Below are 17126 nucleotides of genomic sequence, written 5' to 3' on the forward strand. Positions count from 1 at the left end.
CCTGGTCCAGTTCAGCATCACCTCCCAGTGTTCCTCTGTGGTGTGAAAGAAGTGGGCAAATAAGTGTAGAGAATGCAAAACTGCTCCCAGATGTGAGGGCCCAGGAAAGCCCTCCAAGTACTTGCAGTTGTTCAGAGTCAGCTGGTGGATGGCATGGGAGATGATTTCTGGTTTGCTCTGTATCACAGTTGAATAAACTTTCTGCTTGCAAGGAATGGTTGGGATGCACACAATGTGAGTGGTAAGCGTGGCATGAAGGAGAATGAAACCCATGTGAGATTTGGCATCTCTGCCAAGCCCGAGAGGTCAAAAGCTGTCAGAGAAGGACTGGGCTGGGGAGGCAAGCATGTAGGGCCCCCTAAGTTGTTCTATATTTAGTGTATACCTTCTGTCAGTATTCCCGTGCTATTCCTTTCTTTAGCATTTCAGATTCGAGTGTTTTCAGGCCAAGCTCTGCTGTACCAACACTGGAGCTCCTGGTCCTGAAAGAGTCCTTCCTGCTCCCGCAAAGCACAAAGACAGTGCAGCGCTGACAGAACTGCCCTGGCCAAGCATACAGGGTTGACCCACAGCTGAAATTACAGGATTTCCTTATGAAAACAAGCATGGGAGCACTTTGGCTTTCATGAGGTTGGTTGACTGCTGCAAGTCTATGGAAATGCATGTGGTTGGTGCACTGATCCCAAGCAGGTGCTGCTAAGGAGGGTTGTGCACTGCTGAGAGGAAGACCCTGGGGTGCAATGGAGCTGCAGTGCAGCAGCTTTGGAGATCTCTGTGCTGGAAGATGAAGTGTTGGCCTTTAGCTCTATAGTTGTTAATAAACCACCTGGCATTACTTATTTTAATTGCATTGCACTCCAGCTTAGGGCAGGTGAGCAGAGAGGGTGCCCTACATTTTGCAAGGCGGCATTTGGTCAGGGATAATTGTGCTGGGTCAGTACAGGATCCCAGCACTGGGGCCTTCGACTACTGGCCAAAGGAGGCAGGTGCTTTCAATATTAGCCCTGTTAAGTGTCTCTGATAGGGAAAGGTGTATGCAAGATATGTACTGTGAGGGGAGGCTGAAGAGGGGGTTAAGTCCTAGGAGAGGCCCATCCCTTGTGCCCTGCCCCTACCGTGCTGCCTGTCAGTGTGTCAGCTGTGCTGATGTGTTGGTGGTGGCCTGTCACCCAGAGCATCCTGAGCAGTGACAGCCTGTCCCACACACCCCATGCTCTCTTCTCCCTTCCTACAGTGGTGTGCTGTGCTGTTTCTTCCTCTGCTCTCCTGAATCATTTATCCCTCTGTGCCCAGTCTGGCTATGATTTGCCTGGGTGGGTTGGGGGTGTAGAGGTAAAAAAGCACTTTGTGTCCTTTGGGCTAGGTAGGTAGCTTTGAGTAATGGGACTTGTACTGGGCCTGGCTCCCATGTGCAACATCTCCCTGGCTTCTACATATCCTGCTCTGGGCACATTTCATTTCCCTGTTTGCCATGGCAGCCCCATCATGGTGCAAAGCATCACAACTCTGGAAGTAAGCAGGGAATTCATCCCTTGCACTGCCCATCCATGCACACTGTTCTTCCTCTCCCATACTCCCTCCCACAGCCTTTTTCTGTTGTGACCCATTGGCTCCCACCCCTGAGACCTCCATCCTTGCACCAGGGCTTGTCCCCACTCCATCTCCCCAGCCTAGCAAATGAGAAGACATCTTTACGTCTTGATGTTCCCAGGGTTTGCTGATAAATGCTGTCTCCACAACCCCAAACTAGGCTGACACGTTATCAGGACAAGCACTGCTAGGAAGTGACCTGTGACCCTGCCCATGGAGGTCCCAGGGGAATTGCCCTTATCAGTGCCTTCTAAAAGCTTCCCTTTTCAACATGACAGAGGAGCCTTGTCCAAGAAATGTCCAAATAGAGGTGGGACAGGGAAAGGCACAGGGTGCTGTGTGTAACGGGATTCTTTTGCTGTTTGCTGAGTGAGGCTGAGGTTGGGATGAGCATACTTCCCATTGGAGGGGGCAGACGTGGATCTTCACCCTCTGCCTTGCTGGGCCAACCTGCTCCATGCAGATGGATTTCCCAGCTTCATGCCTAGGTTATCAGGGAAACAGAGAGCAGATAAGAATGTCTGGGGCAGAAGGAGCTGTGGGAATGGCTTGGGGAGCTGCATGCAGACTCACTCAACTGTGGGGTTTCCCCTCTGATAGGGAGGCTGGGCTGTAACTTCTCCCCCAGTGACCTCTGTTTACCCCTCAGGAAGGATGATCCACTCTTCTCTTCCACTAGATGCCCTTCTGGCAAGCCACCTTTCAACCCAGCTTCATCTTTATACAGATAACATGCTGGGGCATTGCTGTCCCATTTTCCCTCTGTCAACTCTCTGTTGGAGCAACCAGCTATGTATGGTATTTCTGCTGCCAACAGGCATCACTGGGTTCAGGTGCCATCAGTGAATTTTGGAGGCCACCATCCAGCTTGGCCTCCTATCCCTTTCAACATATCAGCTTGTCCATTTTGATGGGCAGGCAGATGGACTGTGTGGGTTGCTGGTCCTACCTCCAGCTCCCTGCTGGGGATTAGCAGGGATGGGCTCTTGCTGACTCGCAGTTGTCACTGAGTTCCCACCTTTGATCAAGAGTCAGCATTCCTGAAGTGCTCCATCTCCCACAGGTTGCGCTGATCAAAGGCAGCTGTTGCCTGGACCCTCCCCTGAGCCCATTTGCACACAACCAAAAATACAGAAACATGAAGGAAACAAAAGGAGGTGGAGATAGTGATGGATGGAGGAGAGAGTGGACAAGGGGCAGCAGCAGGTGGAATCCTTCTCCTCACAGAGGGTCCTATCTGTAGCCACCAGAAAGATGCCAGTAAGCCTTTGTGGGTCAGGAGAGATGCTGAAGTCTGGCTCAGGGCATGCCAGGAAGGAGTTGGACCTTATCTGTCACATGAAGGAAATGCTTTCATTACTAGGTGGCAGTAATTGCTTGGATCTTGTGCAGCTGCATGGCCAGTAGGATGCAGCCAACATCTCCTGTGGCTTGGTGGGCTCAGGATGGATGCCAAGAGATCCTCATCTTGAAGCTGATGCCAGAAGTTTGTTTGCACAGTGCCAAGGTCCCTACAGTCTCTCTGGAAGACCATAAGTTGACCTCTGCTTGGTTGATATGTTGCTGAAGTCCTGTATGTCTGCATCTCTACGTCTGAATGCCCCATGGCAATCCTGGTTGGTGCCAGGGACTCCTCTGCTCAGTACAAGCTCTCCTGTCCTTATCCATCCTCTCACCTGTCTGCTTTTTACTCAGTAATACAGTTTAGCTTTCAGGCTCTGGAAAGACACACTGCTCCAAAGTTGCAGACAGGAACTGCAGATACCAGGACCAAAGGAGACATTTGCAGATCATGAAGCAGGCAAGCCCAGGTGATGATTTATCTGGATGAAAGGTGAATTCTGCCCATGGTGATGCTGCAGCAATTAGCAAGCAGGAAAACTTACTCTCCATGTAGTAGAGGATCTGTCTACTTTGGGTGAAGCCCTTCAGCAAGGCAGCATGTTCTGCTCTTCCTATGGGCTCCATCTCCTTGTGCATCACAAGGGAGAGATGGATTCATTGGACACCACGCTTCCAAGATCTTGATGTCCTTAATCTAGGATCAGGTAGGATAATTTGCTCATATGAGGTGGGTCCTGGCATCTGGCAGCAGGCAGAGTGGGCAAGCTGTGAGTGACCTGGGGCAAACCTCTGGTGTCCTCTTTTGGACACGTGACAAGAAGAAGCATCTCTCCAGAACTGTGGTAGGCTTCACATCTGATCCCTTCTTGTACCCAGGGATGGGCAGGACCTGCAGCAGCAGCTTCTTCCTTTCTCTCCTCCAGCCCTGCTCCCCAAAGTTCAGATTCTTGGCTGCGGGCAGCCCATAGCAGTGTTTTACAGCAAGGTGACCCCTGCTCTTTGGTGTTGTGCAAGCCCCTGTCCATCCTGCTGACGAGCCATTTGCCAAACACATTGTGACAGCTAGGCTGGAACCACACAAGGACTGTGTCTTCTGCTATTGGCAGTGGGCATGGATGGAGAACTAGACACCCCCTGCCAGGCACCGGGGGACCTTGGAGGAGGGGGTGAGGGGGAAGGCAGTGCTTGGACCCTGCCACTAGCCTGACAGCCCTACACAGATCTATTGGCAGGACAGGAGAGCAACCCTGCTCCTCTATCTACAGACACCCAGGCTGTAGGTTCATGGTGCATCACCTTTGCTGGATGCATTGCCCACTGGGTACCCTCCTGAATTTGACTGAATGCAACCCCCCAGGCATGTGCATGGGATCATCTGACGTGTTTCCATGGAAAAAAGACCCCAAAACAGGATACATTCAGTCTGTTTCTGAGGCTGCTCTGGTGCAGTGTGGGAGTTGGGCTGTTTGACCTGCACCCAGTACCATGCAACACACCCAGTCTGTTCCCTACCCATACCATGCACCAGTAGCAAAAGGGCTAAAGTTGGTCTTTAGGATGTTCAAGCACAGCGAGCTGCTTTCCAAAGCCTCCTTTGAAACTTCTCAAGCTAGTGCCTCGGGTTCCCTCCCACCTGCCTGAGGTTGGGGTCTCTCCTCAGAAATAAGCCTACCTTGCGGCTTGCTTCGCAGGATCTTTCCTCACTGGGAGGTGGCTCTTTGTGGTATGAACCCTCTCAGAGGAGACACAGACCCAGCAGAAGGGTGCTGGGAAAGAGCAACCCCTATTGCAGGAGGAGCTGCTGGGCAGAAGCTGCAGCTCCAGGTGAGGCTGGGGCAGGAGAGGCCACTCATGGCCCAGATCAGCTGGCCACTGCCTGGTGGCAGCTCTGTCCCAGCACTGCCTGCTTAGGAGGACAAGGGCAGAACAGTCCTGGGCACAGTGTGCTGAAGCTGCGCCTGCCGGCAGCCACAAGCAGTAGTTGAGGAGGAGATGGGGGGGGGGGGGGGGGACAGACATCCCAGTGAGGACAGGAGTGACAAGGGCAAGGTCTGCATGTGTCAGTGACGGTGTGTGGGGCCCTGTCAGTGCCAGCTTGTGTCCCAGTGACAGGCTGACAGCCCAGCAAGGACAGCAGCAGAGGGCAGGAGGAGCAGGGCCTGTGCTGACATCTCGTGCAGACCACTGCAAGGAGTAGGGCAATGGGAGCAGCCACATCTCCTCTCAGGCTGCAGGAGGAAGGCTTTGTGCTACATGAAGCAACAGACAGCCATCCTGGAGCGTGCCACTCTCTCCTTTCTCCTGTGCACTAAGCCTGTCCATCCCTTCAATTCTTCTTCACTGGAAATGCATGTGTTTCCCTTCCTGCTCTCCAGGGACTTATATACACCACACTCCCCAGCTACACACCTGCTTTCTAATCCTGGTGGGATGCAGCAGGGCCCTTCTGCCATACACTGCCTGCGTTCAGGGCATGGGGAAGCAGGGCAGCACCGGGCCCAGCAGCACCACCTGCACCTGCACTTCTTCCTCCGGGCAGGGCTGGAGCTGAGCCTCCTCTTGCAGACGAAGCCCCCTGCACGAGGCAGAGCTGGGTGAGGTGGATGTTAGCAGAGGGGCTGCTCCGAGGGGCACAGCTCCACTTCCCTGTTCCGACCCGTCGCTGACAGCCCGCCGCCATGCCTCGCCTCACCGCGCCTGCGCACTGCCTCTCCGCGCTCACGTGATGCAGCAGGAAGATGGCGGCGCCCAGGGGTGGCGTGCGGGACTGTGAGCCGGGTTGGGCCTAGCGTTCAGTCGGGCCGCTCTCTGTGACCGACATGTCTCGGCTCATCGTAAAGAACCTCCCCAACGGGGTGAGTCTGCGTGCGGCCTCTGTATGGCAGCGTTCGGGGAAGGGAGATGAGTCTGATGGCTGCTGGGACGAGACAGGGCCGGGAGAGGAGGCGGAAAGGCCTGTGGAGGGCCCATGGGTATAGATACGGGTGGAGCGCCTGGGGGAGATGGTTCTTGAGGGGCTCCTCGATGGAGCACGGAGAGGCCTCGGGGCAGGGCCGGTGGGGGCTGTGGGCTGTGGAGGTGCCCTGGGGCCTTGAGGAGAAACCAGCTGCCCTGGGGATGGAGGGCCATGCTGAGGAATGCTGCGGGTTCTGTGGAACAAAGTCAGAAGGTACCACGGAGCTGCTTCCCAGCACGTGCCTCTGACCTCGGGACGCATCCAGCAGCTTCTAGGGTGGAGAAGAGGGGCAGATTGTGGCTTTCTGACCTTCCTTTGTTCCTAGGGAGGCAGAAGCAAGTGTAGATGGTTCTATTCTGACATATCTGCCCCCAGGGGGATACTAAAAGCTGCTTATGGGTGGGCTGGATGCTCCACTGAGGGCGTCCCAACACCTGGATGCAGCCTTTAGTATGGGGGTCTAGTAGGCACAGAAGCAGACATGTAAGGAATTTGTGGGGAAGAGGACAAGTTTTCATAGCTGACATGTGTTTCTTATCAGCCTTGCAACAACAAGGTGCAGTTTCTTCAGAAGTCCTTTGTATTAGTAAATGCTTTGCTTTAGATTTATCTGCCAAACGTCTCTATGATTATGTTGCTGATCTGCCTTCCTTTTCTTCTTCCCTTCTCCAGATGAAGGAAGATCGCTTCCGGAAGCTGTTTGCAGCCTTTGGGACACTCACTGATTGTTGCTTGAAGTTCACCAAGGATGGCAAGTTCCGGAAATTTGGCTTCATTGGCTACAAGTCTGAAGATGCAGCTCAAGCAGCATTGAACCATTTCAACAGAAGTTTCATAGACACCTCCAGAATCACTGTGAGTTGATATCTAAAAGTACCTTCTTTTGGTTCTTAAGAAACTTAGTCACTAGGGGATTTGATAGTCTTACAGATGAATATCTAAGAGCAAAATAAGTCTGGAGACTGAGTCCTTTGCAGCAAAACTCCATTCCTGGAGGCATTCAAGGCCAGGCTGTGGATGTGGCTCTGGGCACCCTGGTTTAGCGGCTGGCAACCCTGCCCATGGCAGGGGGATTGAAACTAGATGATCCTTTTCAACCCAGGCCATTCTATTATACAGTTCTATGATAACAGCAAAGCCTGATGCCAAGAGTTACTGCTGCTGTCTTGGGTAGGTACTTGATATGAATGGGTTGTCTTCTGTGCACTAGCAGTGATTTCAGTATTGGTTGGGGCAAATGCCAGGTTTTAAGCTGAAATAATCTGAGTTCTTTGTCCTGAGCTTGTATTTTCATTCGTTTGAAGTGATTCATCTTACTGTACTAGACAGGAAATTTCATTCATGATAAGCAGGAGAGCTTATTTGAGTCTTTGTAATTGAGTGTCACAAACTGCCATTTTGAGCAAGTATGAGGCTGCGTACTTCTAGAAAGAACATTTGTATTGAGTCATTAACCTGAACCCTCCGTTCTGTCCAGGTTATAAGAAAGATTCTTGATTAAGATGCATCCTGCAGTTTCAGAACAAGACTGTTGAAGATGAATTTAATTAAAAACTTGTTTGTTTGTTTTCTTTTCAGGTTGAGTTATGCAAGTCTTTTGGTGACCCTTCAAAGCCCAAAGCATGGAGTAAGCACTCTCAGAAAATCCCTGCTTTGGAAAAACAGCCTGAGAAACCTATGACAATTGCAGCTCCCGCAAGCACGAAGAAAGTAAGTTTTGCTTTTTTTCCATTTAGATTTGACACATATCAGTGCCTTGGCAGAGAGAAGGGTAGCCTGGCACGCAGAAAAGTGGACAGCTGATGTTGGGTCGTTAGGTTACCTGAGAAGTGTTACTGGCTTTGCTTCTGATAAGGTTTTCTGAAAATGACTTCTCTTCCTAGGATAAAAAGAAGAAAAATGCATCAGAAAACTTAAAGGAGGTGAGTAGAGTTTCTGTTCCAATGCCTACACTGTTGAGAAGTTGTATTAAAAGCCAGAGTTGAATAGCCCTTTTCTGTACTGCTTTCACTGTTATATGTTAAGCAAGATGTATGACTTAAAGAACTCCATAGCAATCCAATTCCAATGAAATGAATCATGATTTCAACAATCTCAGCGTGCACACACACACACACACACACACATATATATATATATATAAATTCTTATGGTTTTTTTTAATTGTTAAGTACTTCTCTGTTAATAAGCATTCTATCCAGGACATGTCTTTGAACAGTTGTGTCACATGCAAGTTGTGTCATGTTTAGTTTGCACACTTTTTTCCTTCTTTAATATTTTCTTGTCTCCTTTAAAGTGTTTTCTAAACATTAAATGTGAGTAGTAGGGCTGAAAGACTGAGAAGATGTTAGTGACTAAGTGCTCATCTTGTGAGTGTGGACTGCTCTTTGTGAACTGTTTTTTTATGATACTGGAAATATAATTGAATTTTAACATGCTACTTTTGTCTTCATGTCTCTCTTTTTTGCTTGGTTTGTTTTTCAACAGCTGGAAGAAGATAAAACATTCCAGGAATTCTTGGTGGTTCACCAGAAACGGTCTCAGGTGGCCACTTGGGCTAATGACACTTTGGCAGAGGAGCCCAAGAAAGAAAAATCAAAGCCAGTGGCTGATTATCTGAACTTTGATTCAGATGAGTCTGAGGATCTGAGTGAGGAGGAGGAGGATGGGGGTGAATCCTCTAAAGATGAGAAGGAAACCAAAGGTACCAAAATGGACAATCGCCCTTTGCTTGGCTTTGCCTCAGTGAATGTGAGATAAAACGTGCTCCTGGGGCTTGATTCAGTGTCCTGCTGAAACAGAGAATGTAATCAGAAGAGTAGTTTCCCCAGCACATAACTCATTGCGGGCACTGTGGAAGTGCAGATGGCTTCCCAAATATAGAGAAATGTGGGAAACACTCTTTCTGGTATTAAGGAGGTGGCGTTTGTGCTTTCTCCTGGGTTGTTAATTCAAAGCCTAGGAAAAGTAACAGGGCAGTCCTTTCCAATTTATTTTATACAGGAATTGTTGCTTGAAAGAAAGCAGGAATCCTGGCATGTTACTATAAAAGTGCTAATTTATAATTGCTCTACTGTTTTCTAGATTTCTCTTTAGGTGGAAAGTGTACAGTAGAAGGTCATCGTTCTTAGCCTGTTCTTAGATTTTACTTGGCTGGGGAGAGAGCAGCAGTATATATGCACAAAATTTCTTTGTTCTCTCCTTTCTGACAGCAAAGAAACAACAGAAGAAGAAGGCAGCTACAAGAGAAGACCTCTCAGATATGGATTACCTGAAATCTAAAGTCGTGAGGGATTCCTCCTCCTACTCTTCATCCAGTACAGATGAGGAAACAGATAGTGAGGAATTAGAAGTGGAAAGCAAGACTGAGGAGGATTCAGGCAGTACAGAAAATATTGGCACCCACACAGAAAAAAGGAGGAAGTCAAAATCCCGAGAAGCAGAGCAAGAGGCACTAGCAGAGAAGAAGAAAGGATCCACACTAGAGGTAGAACTGAATTACACTTATCACACTTAAAGAAGGAGCTTCATGGGATAGTATTTGTTTGTTGGTCACTCCAGGGTGTAATTGAAAGCTTGAAGTCTGTGAGACCCCTAGGTACCAGCTTTCTTGGCTTATTGGGTGGGACCCATTTAAAAAAGAAGTTTGTCAGATCTCCTCTCAGTGCTAGTTAAATTCCTCATTCTGGAAAAAAGTATTAGTCCTCCTTTCATAGGCTTTTCTCTCTTCTTATGTATATCTGCAGGGAATACTTTTGCAGAGCTTGTTTTTAGCATCTGGGTTTGATCATTCCAGTCAAACCTTGCAGCCTTATCTAGGTCCTTGTGGCCAAGCTGATGCAATTGTTTTTCCTCTTCCACTCTTCAACCTCCTGCTTACTATTCAAAATCACCTAGTCATATCATGACTTCTATGGTTTTTCAGTCAGCTTCTTTTTTTTTACAGACTTCTGTGCAGCAGAAAAAACATGTGAGTTCAGCAGGAGCAAGCACACTACACACAGTGAAACTACGTGGTGCTCCTTTGAATATCACTGAAGTAAGCTTGGTTCCTGAGCTGAGAATTCCCAGCTTCTAACTCAGCAAGATCTTTGCAGAGGCCCTGTCTTCACTTGGTTGAATTGTATGGGCAGTTGGGGAAGGTTTTTTACCTAGCTTTGTGCAGAAATATTGCACAAAACTGCTCCAAAAGTAATGCCTCCTATTTTTTTATGTGGTCTGTGACATCAGAGGGGGATGTTGGTATGGCAGTAAGAGATGACCCCTCCCACCAATGTTCCTTTACATTTAGTTGCTGTGCAACAGATGGCAGCAGAGGGGAACTGACAAAATGGTATCTGATGTGGAAGTGCATACAAAGCAAAGATGAGGAACTGAGTTCTGACCAAACAGTGACAGTTGAGTGGTTTGTTTCAGCGGTGATGACGGTGACTGTTACGTTTCCAACTCAGGTGCAGATTTTTAGATGTGCAGCATCCAGGCTCCTGTTCACTGCTGGTGAAAATACTGAGCAAATGGTGGTGACTGTGTTGGAAAAAATAGTATTTTGTAGCTGAGAACTGCCTCTATCAGATAGTATTACAATGCTCTTTGTATTTATTGTTGCTTTCATGGAAATAAATAGGAAGCATTACTTTTGGAGTGACCTACATATGGCGTTTTTGTAATGCTTATTTGAGAAAAAAAGGTCTGATGCCCGCTTTCTGTATCCAGTAGCTCATTTAAGCAATTCTTATTCTTCCTGCAGCAAAAGATTCGAGAATTCTTCTCACCTCTGAAGCCAGTGGCAATCCGAATAGGAAAAGATGCCCAGGGGAAAAATACAGGTAATGTATATATGTGGAAGAGGGTTGGCTCTGTGAGATCTCTCAATCACACCATTGCTCTTTCCATCTGTAGTGCTGCATTACTGGCCTGTGTCCCGATTCTTACAGACCTTTCTGTGACTTTGCAGTTCATCTGCCCTAGTTGCTGTCCATAGGATGCTGTGGACAGAGTAATGTTGGCTGTACTCCCTTAGGGTAATGCAGCAGACAGCAGCAGGAGCCTTTTCTTTGGTTTGTCTTTGAAGCTTTCCTAAACTTCCCAAACCATGCCAAGGAAAGGCCCCTTCCTCTAGAAAAAGCTGCTGCTGCAGATCTGCCTTTAGCCAAGGTGCTTTCCTGGCAGGCTGTGATTACTGGAAGTACCCATCAGAAGGTGCGGGTCCTTAGAGCTGATAGGGAACTTAGTTATGTGCTTTCCTTTCATAACCTAGAAGCAGATGCACCATTTCTTTGCTTTTGAAGGCACCTTTGGAAAGCCTACTTCAGCTGTGAAGTCAGGCTTGTTTAGTTTATACATAGAGAATGAGCTATTAAGAGGCAGCCTTCCAGTCTGCTGCAGCCATTTTCAGGCTGGATTAAAACTTTAATGGGAACTGAATGCCTTATCTGTAGAAATCTATATTTTAAGAAGCCTGATTCACCCTTAATTAGCCTATTGGTGACTGTGTTTCCTTGTGTGATGCTCAGCTGAACCTTTGCTTCCTCCAAGGTTTTATCTTTGTTGACTTGAAGAGTGAGGCAGAAGTGAAAAGGGCCTTGAAACGGAAAAAAGAATACATAGGTAAGTGCTGTTTGTTCCTTCTTCTTCTGGCTGATGTCAGTGACAGAGTGCTCAGGTGTTAAAGTGCTCCCTGTGAAAGAATCTCCCGTTGCCTTAGTTTCTTCCAGGCAAAAGGTGGGGGAGGTTTCCTCTGCACAGCTGTTGTGGGATAACCAGTTGCCATTTAAGAGCCATCAGGAGCAACTTAGACTGGCTGACCTATGTGTGTTACTCTTTGGCTCCTGCTATTTGTCATGTGCCAGATGTGTATCTTTTGAGTTATGATTGCTTTTGTCACTACTGTAAGCCTACTCTTAACACACTGATAGCCCAAGGCCTCAGGAAGCATCTAATGTGCCTGTATATGTTTGTTGACTAGGTAAGAGATACGTTGAGGTATCTCGATGTGAAAATACCCCTAAAGAAACTGCTACAGCAAAAACTGATGACCAACCTTGGCAACGAGTGAAGAGGGATGATGAGGAAGAGGAAGACTTGTCTGAATCAGGGAGACTCTTTGTCAGAAATCTTCCTTTTACTAGCACTGAGGAGGACTTGGAGAAGATCTTTTCCAAGTATGGTGCGTACTTGCTGTAGTACTGGGACTTGTAGGGCTGTGTCTCCTTGCTAACAGAGGTTTGCTGGGTGGGAATGGATGTATGAATCTGTGTATCTCACACCTCTTAGACTTTGATTCAAGTCATCTTCACTGCCTGGTGTGACAGCATGCAACTGCTTGGTATTGAAACTGACGTATCACTTGCTCAGAGTGTGTTCTCTATGCATCTGCCCTCATTCCTCGTATTTCTAATCCAGCAATCAAAGCCTTGTGTGCTACAATATATCTGGACTTCGGGTGCTATTGCTGGGCCTTCCTTGTTGGTCTGTAGCTAGAGGCTCCTCACCCGGACTCATGGCTCACCACACACCTTCCTGTAATGTTCAGAGCAGTTCTCTCTCTGGCTTCCTCCATGGCTGTGACCAGGGGATGCCTGTTCAGAGTGCTGGTGGTGAGTGTGGTGGCCATGTAAATGATCTCTCACAGAAAGACCTTTTCTCTTGCAGGGCCCCTCTCAGAGATCCATTTCCCTATCGACAGACTGACAAAGAAACCCAAAGGATTTGCTTTTATCACCTACATGATTCCTGAACATGCAGTGAAAGCCTATGCAGAAATGGATGGACAGGTGTTCCAGGTACAGTGACTGAGTTTCATATTCTGTCAGCCTACAGCTGGTAAGGGTGGTTATTAGTGAAGCGGACAGGTGTTTGCTTGTATGAGTTGCTGAGCACAACTCCTCTAGGTGCTAAGGGGTAGAGTCAATTTTCCTTTACTATCTGGGAACACACTTGACTAAGAGAAGTGCCTGAAAGTTTCTTTCCTCTGCTTAGTTCATGAACTTCTGTGAATTATTTCAGAGCTTCAGATCAATGTTTATAAATATCTAAAGTGCAGGTGTCGGTTGGATGAGGGCAGATTCTTTTCAATGGTGTGCGTGGTAAGACATGGAGCAAGGGCCAAAAATGGAAACAGGAATTTTCACACAAAGAAGACTTCTTCACAGTGAGGGTGGCAGAGCACTGGAGCAGGCTGCCCAGAGAGGTTGTGGAGTCTCCCTTTTTGGAGATATTCAAGACCCATCTGGACAGCTACCTGTATGACCTACTATAGGGGAACCTGATTTAGCAGAGATGTTGGACTCATTGATCTCTAGAAATCCCTTCCAACCACTGCACTTCTGTGATTCTGAATCCCATCTTCTTTTCTTTTAGGGCAGGATGATGCATCTTTTACCCTCCACAATCAGAAAGTTAAAAATTGAAGATGTTGCTGCAGAAGAATCTTCCTGCTACAAAAAGCAGAAGGAGGCCAAGGACAAAGCCAACAGTGCCAGGTACGAAGGTGTCTTGTAGCAGGGTAAGACAACATGACCTGCCAAATTACCAGATGGCCAGAATGCATCTTTGCAGGGGATGTATAGATTACCAAAGTCAATAAAGAATTTGTTATGCAGCTTTTTGTTTTCTTTACCTCTTACCTACTTGATTCTTCTTTCCAAGTAGCTCTGGTAGTTCAGCAAGTAGCATAAATAGAAAGAAACGTGGTTTTCATTGGTTTTGTGTATGAATTTTTCTGGTGTCTAATAAAAATTGATCTCATGCTGTAACTTTTCAGGGTAGTGGCTACAAATCAATTATATCTTTCTCATGCACTTGGTCACCTGCATTCTAAAACTTGCAGGAATTATCTTTCTAACAGATTCATTTGAAAGTTGACAATATGTTCAGACTTTATGGGTAAGGAATGCAACTTTGCTTGCACAGGACTTGTGCTTTTAGGAAACCATATGAAAAAAGACACATTCCTCTGGCTAGCTTCCAGCTGTAACTTTATAGCTGTGACCACTGACCTGCTAGGGAAGGAGAGCTAAGGTGCCAACACTGATGCCTTTGTTTGCTTAGCAGTCATGTCTCCCTCATTCTGTCCATTCTCTAAGTGTGTTCTACCCTTCTTTTCCTCCATCTTATCCTGGTTAATAGTGGTGACCTTGAAAGCTCTTCTTTTTCAGGATGATTGAACAAAGAGATGTCAGTAGAAGAAAAAACTGCAAGACTTTGAACCTGTCTCTTCTTTCTCTTTCCAGCTCTCACAATTGGAATACACTGTTTGTGGGGACAAATGCTGTGGCTGATGCCATTGCTCAGAAATACAATGCTTCCAAAAGCCAAGTGTTGGATCATGTGAGTTGAGTTACTGATCGGATGGGATGGGAGACTATTTTCCAACCTCTTTGCTCATGGCCAGCACATGCCTGGTCATTTTGCACAGCAAAAGCTGCTGTACAGTCATAAGCTCCACACGGACTGAAGCATTTGTGGTCATATAGCCTGTCTGTAGGTGACAGTCTCTGAAACTAGAAGTCAAAATGACAATCCTATCCTGCTTTTTTCCTCCTACTTAGGCTTTTCTGTGGCTGAAGTTTGTATTTGTACATGACTAAAATTGATGGGAATTCACAGATTAATTTAAGATCCTCCCTGGAAACTTCACTTTCCTTGAGAAGTTCTCTAGTTCCAACAGCAGCTTCAGAAGAACTGGAGCATTTTGTCTTCAGGTTCTCTGCCAAATTCCTGTTGTTTCTAAGAGCAGCAGGAACAAGTGCTCAGCAAATTTCTGGAACAGGCCTTTTGCTTCTGTATTGAACTCTTAACACATTGTTGACTGTTATTCTTGTCTGCAGGAGAGTAAAGACAGCGTGGCAGTGAGAGTTGCTCTGGGAGAAACGGAGCTGGTCCAGGAAATCCGACGGTTCCTCATTGAAAATGGAGTTAGCTTGGATTCCTTCAGTCAGGTGAGATGCCTGCCATGAGGCTGCAGAGTGAACCTGCTTCTTCTGTCCAGTCCTGACATCCTGTAATCTCTTCAAGGTTTTTAGTTAATTCTCAGTGTTGTGCAAGATTGAACTATTAAAATGGTTTTTAGTTGTTCTGAACTCTTGCAAATGAAGTGGTGCTTGGGATAGTGGAAGTACATGCTACAGCGTAACAGCATGTTAGTGGCAGACATCAAGTCCTGTGTCTGTAGCAGGATGTAGCTGGAGCTGAAATCTCTGTGTGTGAGAATTTGTGTGATGGGGTCTGTGCAGGGGCATGGATCTTTTCAACAGAATGCTGTTTTGTAAGAGGTTGTTGGCTCTTTTGAATCCTGAAAAGGGGTGACATGGCATGAGAGCAGATTATGTTGAAAATGAAATATCTTCAGTTAGTAAGAGATTGGTTTTTGCTTTCTGAAGTCCCACATCCTCTTTTTCCTCTTCTCCCACTGAATGTGTCAGGCTGCTGGTGAGCGGAGTAAAACTGTGATCCTGGTGAAGAACCTCCCAGCCACCACAAGCACAGCAGAGCTGGAGGCTGTCTTTAGCAAACACGGCAGCCTGGGCCGGGTGCTGCTCCCAGCCGGAGGCATCACAGCCATTGTGGAGTTCCTGGAGCCAACTGAAGCCAAGCAAGCGTTCACCAAGCTGGCCTACTCCAAGGTGAGTGTAGCCAGGGGGTATGCAACTGTCTGGAGGATGTTAGCTAATTGTGAAGCTGCATGCTAAAATGTGAGATAGAGGTGGTTTTTGAAGGAAGTTAGCTGTCAGCATCACTATGTTATTCCCTTAGATTTAGGAAGATGCCCAGTGCATCCATCTGCAGTAGCAGCTGAGTAGGACTCACAACATTCAGGGAATTGTTGGAGGAGTAGAGCTGTGACAAGTGTCCAAAACCCTCTGTGGCCAATGAGAGGGTTTCTGATGCCTTTTGCTACAGAGGAGTTAGTACTGAAGCTCGGAGCTCTCCCTTTCCTAGCTTTCTTTGTTCCTTGTCCTCCGGTTTCCATAGACTTGTCCTACACAAGCTTGGTTACTGACTCACTTCTCCAGTGAAAGATGGTTGAGCCAAACAAAGATGCTGCATAGCTTTTCTTCTCCATAACAGAGTGTTTGAAGGGAAAACAGAGCTGAGAGCTGACCTTTCTTTGGGCCTTACCTTCTACTTTTCACATTTCTTCTGTGTTCTCTCCACAGTTTCGCTCTGTGCCATTGTATCTGGAATGGGCTCCAATGGGTGTCTTCTCCAGCCCAGCCCTTCAGAAAAAAAATACAGAGGCTCTGGAGAAGGAGGGAAAGGAAAGGCTGGTACCTGGTAAGAGCTTAAACTGTATCGGAGGAGTCTGACTTTGTTACCGTGCTCCTTTCCACGTGAAGCAGCAATGCTGACATTCCTTAACTTTTTGATGCACTGGAACAGGTTGCCCAGAGAAGTTGTGGGTACCCTGGAGGCATTCAGGACCATGTTGAGGCCTTGGGCAGTATGATCTGATGGGTGACAACCAGCCAAAGGCAAGACTGTTGCAACTGGTTGGGCTTTAAGATTCTTTCCAACTGTAATGGTAGCAGGACTGGCTCAATGAGGTGTTAAAAAAGGGTGCTTACCTGTCTCTGGAGATTTAGGCTTGCAGAGAGACTCCACAAAGGAAAGATCTCTTTGCTAGAGATCCCCAGTGGCAGTCAGCCCTTAAATGGGATCTAAGAGGTGCATCTCGGCTCCCCTCCTTTCAGTCACACATCTGAATTGCCTTTACCTGTGCTCTCAGGCTTTTCTCCAGGTGCTCAATCAGTGGTTCAGGCTGTGACTCAACAGTTCCCATACACCAACGTAAGCTATTCTGTGACTTTGTTACAGAACCAGCCTTATGACATTCTCTGTGTGGTTTTTAGTGTCACCTCACTGTGCAGTGTGGTTGTTGATGTTCCCACATGTGTGCTGGGCTCAGTCCTGTCTCACTCCTTGCCTCTTGGATGAGATGTGAGCAGTGTAGTACTTCCTATAGCAGACCAATCCAATTTGGATTGGAGCTGATGTTCTGGGCAAGGGCAGGAGATTTTTGGTCAATTTTGCTCTTGGCAGCAGCCAATGGGATTTGTAGCTACTCTTTAGGCCACCCCAGCCCCTTGAGCACATGTGGTTACATGCTCCTCAAGGACACTCTCCTTGTGTGAGAGCACCTGAGCACAGCAGTGGGAGGATGTGGCAGCTGACTTGCCAGTGGCAGGCTGTGAGTCTCTGTAGTTCTTTCTCTGTTCCTCTTGCATTAGTCCCTGCT

General features: G+C 47.5%; 1 protein-coding gene across 5 annotated transcripts in view; it reads left to right on the top strand.

Annotated features, from left to right (window-relative positions):
- The first annotated feature begins 5633 nt into the window (after nucleotides 1–5633).
- Nucleotides 5634–17126, top strand: part of RBM19 (RNA binding motif protein 19) — a 45662-nt gene continuing 34169 nt past the window's right edge. For 3 of the 5 annotated variants that reach the window (XM_015878371.2, XM_015878373.2, XM_015878374.2), the window contains exons 1-16: nucleotides 5637–5789; nucleotides 6563–6745; nucleotides 7469–7600; nucleotides 7774–7812; nucleotides 8378–8594; nucleotides 9103–9377; nucleotides 9837–9929; nucleotides 10638–10716; nucleotides 11426–11497; nucleotides 11856–12056; nucleotides 12542–12672; nucleotides 13250–13371; nucleotides 14122–14218; nucleotides 14719–14829; nucleotides 15313–15513; nucleotides 16048–16165. In XM_015878371.2, the coding sequence (XP_015733857.1) occupies nucleotides 5754–5789; nucleotides 6563–6745; nucleotides 7469–7600; nucleotides 7774–7812; nucleotides 8378–8594; nucleotides 9103–9377; nucleotides 9837–9929; nucleotides 10638–10716; nucleotides 11426–11497; nucleotides 11856–12056; nucleotides 12542–12672; nucleotides 13250–13371; nucleotides 14122–14218; nucleotides 14719–14829; nucleotides 15313–15513; nucleotides 16048–16165 (2107 nt within the window). In that variant the 5' untranslated portion in view covers nucleotides 5637–5753. Of the gene's footprint in view, nucleotides 5790–6562; nucleotides 6746–7468; nucleotides 7601–7773; nucleotides 7813–8377; nucleotides 8595–9102; nucleotides 9378–9836; nucleotides 9930–10637; nucleotides 10717–11425; nucleotides 11498–11855; nucleotides 12057–12541; nucleotides 12673–13249; nucleotides 13372–14121; nucleotides 14219–14718; nucleotides 14830–15312; nucleotides 15514–16047; nucleotides 16166–17126 lie in introns of all 5 variants that reach the window. The other 2 variants (XM_015878370.2, XM_015878372.2) reach the window with 2 other exon arrangements.

Source organism: Coturnix japonica, chromosome 15 (assembly GCF_001577835.2).
Source record: "Coturnix japonica isolate 7356 chromosome 15, Coturnix japonica 2.1, whole genome shotgun sequence".
In the NCBI taxonomy this organism is placed as follows: domain Eukaryota; kingdom Metazoa; phylum Chordata; class Aves; order Galliformes; family Phasianidae; genus Coturnix; species Coturnix japonica.